The following is an 8567-nucleotide window of genomic DNA, read 5'->3' on the forward strand; positions in this document are numbered from 1 at the left end:
CCTAAATATCTGGCTGGACTTTGTCAGGCATTGTAGGGAATTTTAGTTTCATGACAGCCATTGGCTTTAATTGACATTTTTAAAGTCTGAAATTCATAAGTTAATCAAGTGGGGATGATTCTGGAGTAGCTCCTCTACACTTTGAACAGCACATCATGATTATATTTCCACAAAACCCTGAAATAACATTTTACTTCTTTGTGGGGATAGGAGATAAATACCCTCTATCTTTCATTCTCATGGAATTCATTTTAGCTGCACTAATGTGCATTAAGAATTTTCTAAGGCAATAGGAAATGTCAGCAAGAATGAAATTAATTGGGTGGTCATCCCTGAAGGTACATATTTAGGGGTTGGTTCTCAGAATTGTCACTTCATCAGTTTGCTTAAAAATAGAGGATTTATTTTACTGCTTGGCTTGAGTCAAGAGTAATTTCTTTCCCTCAGGATCTTCTTCTTTGACAGAAATGATTTTAAGCCAGTTTCCCTATTAATTCATTCTCATTCTACTGTGACCAAACATGCCTAGATTCTCTTTCTATATATTTTGGAAAATACATTTTAAAATGCATCAAATGTCTCTACAAATTATGGTTCTGCACAGAATTTTTGTTTGCAAAATCATCTGTAGCACAGAATGTGAGTTATATAAACTGCAAAATATTAGTAAGAAAGAAATAGATACTTGATGGTTTTCCCATTACATATTCTCTAGACTATCTTCAAGTGTTGACAAGTAAAATGTGAAACTTGACTCTAATGTATATCTATTATATATGGTTCCAAGAAAATGGAGTACGAATGTTATTCCTTCAGATCATTGTATTTTGGCATTACATTCTTTTCATCAGTCCTATTGTCTAGTATTATTTAATCCCCATATATTTTGGGCTTTTAAATTTATATGACTTTTCCCTACCTTATCAATTAAATTCTTCACTAAACACAGACTGCAGGAGCATCACAAAGACATAGTAGGAAGAATTTAAAGTACTCAAATGATGTTCTTTGTTTATTAAGATAGATGTTTGCAATATAATAAATTCATCTTAATAGATTAAGTGATTTTCTACTCTGAATGTACCATTTGGACTATTATCTTAACCCATGAGGAACTTAAAATCTTATTGGAAGATAAGTTCTGCAAACTCAAATGCTTTCAGGGTCCAGTCATTGAAGAAATGGCTAACCTAGCTAAGTATAAACAACAACAAGGAATGATGAGGACCATGGGGGAACTAGTAACTGTACATTCTATTTAAAAAATTCCAATTCAGTGATTTTTTTTTTATTTTTTGATACCAGGGATTAAACCTAGGTGCTTAAGCACTGAACCGCATTCCCAGCCCTTTTTATGTTTTATTTAGAGACAGGATCTTGCTAAGTTGCTGAGGCTGGCCTTGAACTTGTGATCCTCCTGGATCAGCCTCCCAAGCTGCTGCGATTTCAGGCATGTACCACTATACCCGGTCCAATGCAGTAGTATTTTTAAACCATTATTTTGGGCAAACAAAACTGTTTTCTGGGGGAAATTCAGCCTACTGGGTAGGACTTAATCTGGGGACAGCCAACTTTTCAGTGTTCCAGATATCTATTGCTGCATGACAAACTGCTTCCAAATTTAAAGGGTTAAAACAGCAATAATTGTTTTTATCACTCATGTTTCTGGGGGTCACTAGGCTCAGTTGTGTGGTTCTTGCACATGGTTTTTCATGTAGTTACATTTAGATAGTGGCTGGTGCTGGAGTCATGGGGAAGGGTTGCCTTTCTCATATCCAATGGTTGATTCTGGCTGTTGGCTGGAACACCTACATATGGCTTCTCCATGTACATTGAGTTTCTTAACAACATGTTGGCTGATAAAGAAACATGAAAGAACAAGTTTCCTGAGAAACAGAGAGAAAGAATGCTTCCTATACTGGGGTGAGGTTGGGGTTGTATCAGCCTTAATTGCCTAACCTTGGAAGTCAAATAGTGTCATTCCCACTGCATTTTATTCTTTAGAAGTGAATCATTAAGGCTAGCTCATAATCAAGAGGAGAGGAATTTAGACTCCATCTCTTCATAGGAGGAATATAAAAAAATGTAAATGCACTATAAAACTAGCACAGGTCAATTTACATTAGAGAATGATAAAACTAAATATATAATAAACTTGGATATAATAAAGGAAATGTATGGAATGTTGAACAGTTGGTTTGGCATAGGCACTAAACAGAAGAAAGAATAGTATGAACAACTGGTAGGATCTGCTGGCGCAGCTGCTTAATATTAGCTCTGGGGATAATCAAGGCTCCAAATGTGCCCTACAGTCAACAGGAGCTCTGCAGGGTCAGGAATGGTAAGATCATGTATCTGAGGTAAGATTTTTAGTCATCCTTGCTAAAGCTTTAGAAGTCCTCAGCAAAGTCTACTTCAGGAATTGGTTATTTGATTTCTTTGTTTTGTCCACCTTTGTCTAGCATAAGTTCATTTGCTGTTTCAAGCTCATTTATTCTTTGCTAAAGGGAAAGAAAGGGGAAGGATGTAAAGAGAAGGAACATAGTGTAGGAATACACAGAGTCTTTTGTGTGTATTATGATTGAATTGAATGATTTTTAGAAACCAAGCTGAGAGGTGTCTGGATTCTCTTAACCTACAAATGCTGGATTCCTTGGGCAAAGTATTAGCTTCCTATTGCTACTGTAACAAATTACTTCAACTGTAGCAACTTAAAACAACACATTTGTCTCACAGTTTTGTAGGTTAGAAATCTGGCTTGGCTTGGCTGGTTTCTCTGCTTTGGTTTCAGAAGGTGGAAATCAAGGTGTCAGCTTTGCTAGGCTCTTATTAAGAGTCTCTGAAAAAGCTCATCAAGAATGTTGACAGAATTCAGTTCCTTGGGTTGTAGAATTGAAGTCCTTACTTTAGTTGTCTATTGCCTGGGACTCACTCTTAGCTCCCAGGGGCCTTTCTATGGTCCTTGTGTATGGCCTCTAAATCTTAGAGCCAGCAGCAAAAGTGCATCAGATCCTTCTCACCCTTGGAATCCCCTGACTTCTCATCTGCAGTATCTCTTCTGACCTCCCCTGTTACATCTCTGTCATTCCAGCCAAAAAAAAGATTGTTGTTAAGGACTCAAGTGATTAGATTGAGTCTACCTGGATAGTCTGGGAGAAACTCTCCATTTTCAAGTCCTCAACCTTAATTGCATCTGCAGAGTTCTTTTTGCTATATAAAGCAACATATTCACAGGATCCTGGGGATCACTACAGGTGGCAAGCTCTGTCAGTAAATGTGCTTTCCCTTCTACTTGTTTCCTCAGGAAAGTGTGCCAACCAGTAAGTTTATATTACACATTAGGGCTTAATTGAAATACTGATCCTAAATTTGAGGGAAGAGAATATGCATTTCATGGAAATAAGTCTAAGTTTTAATTTTGACATGAGAGAAGGCACCTTCTTTTTTTGATTTCCAGAAATGTCTCCAGTATAATATAATGTTTAAGAGAACTTCTTTGGTAAGGGTCATATGCTTTCTCTCATTTGTGGAAGCTAGAGAGGATAAAGGAAAACAAAGGTAGGGGTAGCTTTTCTAAAAATCAAAGGGACATCAGTAGAAGAAATGAACCAAGGGGTGGAAAGTGCAGAAGGAGGGAGGAAATGCGGTGGAGTGATATTGGCCAAATTATATTGTTATATTATGTGCATGTATGAATATGAAACAACAAATCCCATCATTGTGTACAATTATAATGCACCAATACAATACAATGTGGAAAAAAAGTGCTTTGGAGTCAGACTAGATCTTGTTCAAGTACATAATGCTTCTAAATCTCAGTGTTCTCATCTGTGAAATGGACTAATATGTCCCATAGTGACTATAAGAATAAAACCTTAGGTGCTTAGTGAATGTTTATTAATAATAATAATATGACATATTCATAGACTTCTTTATAGGTAGGAGAAGGTAGGAGTGGAAGCTATAATCAATAGTTGGGTTTCCTACCAGTTTTTTTAAAAAATATCTTTAGTTTCAATTCTTTTTATTTATTTATTGGTGCTAAGGATTGAACCCAGGGCCTCACATCTTTGAGGCAAGTGCTCTATCACTGAGCTACAGCCCCAGCCCTCATACCAGTTTTATATTAGCCTCACAGCTATAAATTCATTAGACTGACATAATTATTTTATTAGACATAAGTGAGTAAATTGATTTCTTTGAAGAGGATTCATACAAGTTTTATTTGGTGGTGCTAGGGATGGAACCCAGGGCCCCATGCATGCTACACAGCCATTCTACCACTGAGCTATGCCCTCAGTCCCACACAAGTTTAATTGTGAACACTTTAGTTTAAGATGAATTATTTGATTTTAATTATGAAGGGCAGTGATTGAAACCCACAAGCATCTACGTTTGGCAAACTATAGCCTGTGGGCTAAATCTTGCCTGCTGCCTGCTTTCATATAGCCCATAAGCCAAGAATGATTTTTACAGATAAATCTCTGATATTGGTTTGAGGATGTGAAGCAATAACTTTGAAGCCCAATTAAGCAAAATGTTATCCCACCACAAAAGAATTCAATTCTTCTCACTAATAGGCTTGCATTACAAAAAATTCTACTAAATTACTATTCTATTTTGAATTCCTTCAATAAAAATTGTGCAAAGTTTGCTATCAAATATCTATATAATACCATTCATTGATTTTGCCTCTTTGCCCACAAAGCTTAAAATGTGTACAATCTGACTTTTTTATAGAGAACAAATTTCCAATTCCTAAAGTAACCTATAAATTTAAGATGAAGTTATAAACTGTTTATAATTGCAAAGGACCTCCAAAATTGCCTACTTTAACTTTATAGCTAAAACTGGACTCCAAGAAGGTCAGTGAGTATTATAAGACAGCTAGTTAATGATATAGACAGACCCAATTGTTAATTCTTTTGCCACTAAAATCAGGAAGCTTTCCACTGGAACAGGTAGACCCTCTGGGAAGCATGGTGGTAGTTTATCCACCTCTCTTTAAGTGGATCTCTATGTTATCACCAATCTGAAACTTTTGAATGGACAGGTCAGAGGTGATGCAGCATAAAACTGTAGCTATCTCATGGATCCATTGAACAAGGCCTGGCAAACATCAGCTTTTTGCTGTGTTTCCATCTGCAGGCAAAGCCTTTTAGATTCTAGAATTTCTCATTATAGCTTCTTTAGAAGCACTGGTGCTGAGTTTTCCTGTTAAGTTAGTAACAGTGAATGACCAGGCATATTAATGTTCTCATTGAGCCATGTTCAACTTAGGAAGAGATTATTCACTAAACAGGCAATAGCCCTAACTGAGGCAATAATTTTCCCCAGGCCAAATCCCCTTGTTCTATGGTATCTGCTAATAAATCCAGCTACATCATGTTTGTCTTTGTCACCCTCCTGCCTGGATAATGACAATCACCCTGTGGCATTTGTTTATCTTCCTATAGGTGGTTTACAAATCCAACAACTGTCAATGCCTTCTACAGTGCATCTACCAACCAGATCCGTAAGTACAACCTTTTGACATCTTTTAAAATCTGGTACAAGGGCTGGGGATGTGGCTCAAGCGGTAGCGCGCTCGCCTGGCATGCGTGCGGCCCGGGTTCGATTCTCAGCACCACATACAAACAAAGATGTTGTGTCCGCCAAATACTAAAAAATAAATGTTGAAATTCTCTCTCTCTCTCTCTACCTCTCTCTCACTCTCTCTTTAAAAAAAAAAATCTGGTACAAAATGAAAGGAACATTTCCATGCCTCTGATGAAGTATAGGGCATTCTTTCTTTCCCTTGAAAAGCGACCAGGTATGTGGATGAAATAAGTTTGTTTCTCTTTCTTTTTTTTTTAAATATATTTTTAAATTGTACGTGGACACAATACCTTTATTTCATTTATTTATATGTGGTGTTCAGGATTGAACCCAGTGCCTCACACATGCTAAGCGAGCACTCTGCCACTGAGCCACAACCCCAGCCCAAGTTTGTTTTTCTTTCTTATACCCATTTTTCCTCACTTCCTTTGCCTTATTAATTTTTAAGCTTTACATCATCTGTGACTCTAAAAAACACCTACAGTAAATAAAACCATAATGAAGTTTGTCATGAAGAAGAAATCATGCCTTCACTTTCCTCTCATAATCATCTTAACTATACTATACTATCCTAGAGATTGAGGAGGAGAATGACAGGTAACTGGGCAGACTGTACATCCTGAGGGGGAATAACTGTATGTAAGAGAAAACCATGAAAATGTTCTAGTTAGACCTATGATGTTATATCTTGATAACTTTTGCTTATATGTATTGGGTACATGTAATCATAAATGCCATGATAAATATATAAAGTATTAGATATCAGAATTGGCATGAATTAAAATTCTGACAGTGCCCAGTTTTGCCAATAAAGACATATACTGAAGGGCAACTTGACATTAACTAAAGGAGCCAAAGGGGTACCTACATGTGCTCCAGTGCTGGGGTTCTCAGAATTTGGTTTTTGGACCAGCAGCAACAACATCATGGGGAACTTGTTAGAAGTGCAAATTTCCAGGCCCTACCTCAGACCTATGGATCACAAACTTTGGATTTGGGGCTCAGAAACCTGCTTTTAAAAAGCCTCCAGGTGATTCTAATGTATGCTTAAGTTTGAAAAGTTCTCTGCCTTGGAGAACTCTCATACAAGGCAAGGCAAGGCAAGGCAAGGCAAGGCAAAAGGAGGCCCATGCGAGAATACTCACAGAAATGTTATTGACAGTAGCAGAAAAAGGAAAATCCCCTATGTGTATCTTTGCAGGAAAGTGAATCTAATATAGCACATTCACACAAAGGAATACCATACGGCAGTGAAAACTTGATGATCTAAAGCGACATGTATTTACATAGATGGATTTAAAAAATACTAAGTTCTATGAGAAAAGAGAACTTGGAAAATTATATGGAGTATGATATCATGTAAATGAAGTTGGAAATCATGCTGAACAATTCTGTATATTGTTCAGAGGTACATCTCTTTGTAGTAAAAGGGTAAAGACTTGACAGACATCAAACTCAAGTTGGTTGAAGCCTGTTGCAGGGAAGATGGGCCACTCCTTGTCAAACCTTTGCTGGATTCTCCTCATCTTCTCTTCCTCTTTATGGCAGCATGCTCCAAGGCTCAGCCCTGGTGTCTGTTCTGTTCACCTCTGTTCTCCATTTTCATTCACTCTCTTGGTGATAACTTCTAATCTCATGGATTCAATCACATTTCTACAGTGTTGAACACAGGGACAGAATCATTCTTGTTCACACCACCATCTCCCACCTTGATTATGGTAACAGCCTTCTAGCTGGTCTCCTTGCTTCTGTCCTCATTCTGATTCAGTCTACTCTAAATATGGTATTGCATCTATTTTAAAAAATTTTACAATCAAAGTTACTCCTTTGTTCAAAGTTTTTTTTTTTTTTTTTAAACCAGTATCTTATTTTACTCAGCTTAAAGGTTAAATTGCTTACTTTGACCTAGAGGCGGATCTCTCTCTGCCTTTACCTCCTACTACTCTTCCCTCCCTCCCTCAGTTCTAGCCACACTGGCCTCTTTCACAGTCCTACAGCATATCTGATACACTCTTCCCTTGAGGTATTTGTACTTGGGGATCTCTTGGCCTTGGAATCCCAAGGGATCTGCAAGTTTAACCCCCCCTACTTTTCAAGTGTTTACTCAAACAACACCTTTTCACTGAAGCATCTTATTATGTCTGTCCTCTAGCCAGTCAATCAGCCTACTTGCTCTAAGCCCTTCAAGCTACTCTTTGTCTCTACAGTACTTCCTGGCCAGAGACCACAGCTTGAGAGCTGTGTCTACTCACGACCAGAGTCGCCCTCCTGTGGCCACATTTGGAAATACATGTCTGTAGGACTTTGGTCTGTGAGAATAATGAACAGAAGGAAAACAAGCAGATGGTGCTGATTTTTTTTTTAATTTCTACACTAATTTATTTAACCAAATAAGTTGTTAAATATTTTGAATGTCACTACTTACTATATAAATATTCATTATCATGAAAATACTGTTGCTTTCATAAGGTACTAAGCTCCAAGTTGAAAACTAAGCTGCATATGTTACTTGGGAACTTATGATATTTGAGATAGTAATTATAACTAAAATTATACTACTATTTATTTAAATGTATTATTATAATAATATTTGGAATAATCTATTAAGTGAAGGGGTATTGCTTAGATGATTTATTTTAAAAGAAAATAAATATTGGAGCTGGGTGTGCAGCTATGGAAGAGTACTTAAGTAGCATGCATGAGGTCCTGGGTTGGATCCCCAGTACCACACAACACAACAGAAAAGTAAAAAGAAAAGGAAGAGTTTTATTATATAATATTTGGTACATAATCGACATGTTGGCCCATGTCGATTATAAAGTCTATAAGAAACCATAAAATCAGTGTGTGCCCATGAAGCCGTAACTCAGCAAAAAGCCAGAACATTACGAGTATCATTGCAGTTACTTTCTCCCTCCCCATTTCATTTTCTTCCTCACCATAGAGGTAACTACCATTCTGATTTTTGT

General features: G+C 37.1%; 1 protein-coding gene across 1 annotated transcript in view; it reads left to right on the top strand.

Moving 5' to 3' along the window:
• Positions 1–8567, top strand: part of Phex (phosphate regulating endopeptidase homolog X-linked) — a 194478-nt gene that overhangs the window by 144310 nt on the left and 41601 nt on the right. Inside the window, exon 15 of the mRNA XM_015488079.2 lies at positions 5457–5515. Coding sequence (XP_015343565.1) covers positions 5457–5515 — 59 coding nt within the window. The remainder of the gene's footprint in view (positions 1–5456; positions 5516–8567) is intronic.

The sequence above is a fragment of the Marmota marmota genome, unplaced genomic scaffold (genome assembly GCF_001458135.2).
Source record: "Marmota marmota marmota unplaced genomic scaffold, marMar, whole genome shotgun sequence".
Taxonomy (NCBI): domain Eukaryota; kingdom Metazoa; phylum Chordata; class Mammalia; order Rodentia; family Sciuridae; genus Marmota; species Marmota marmota.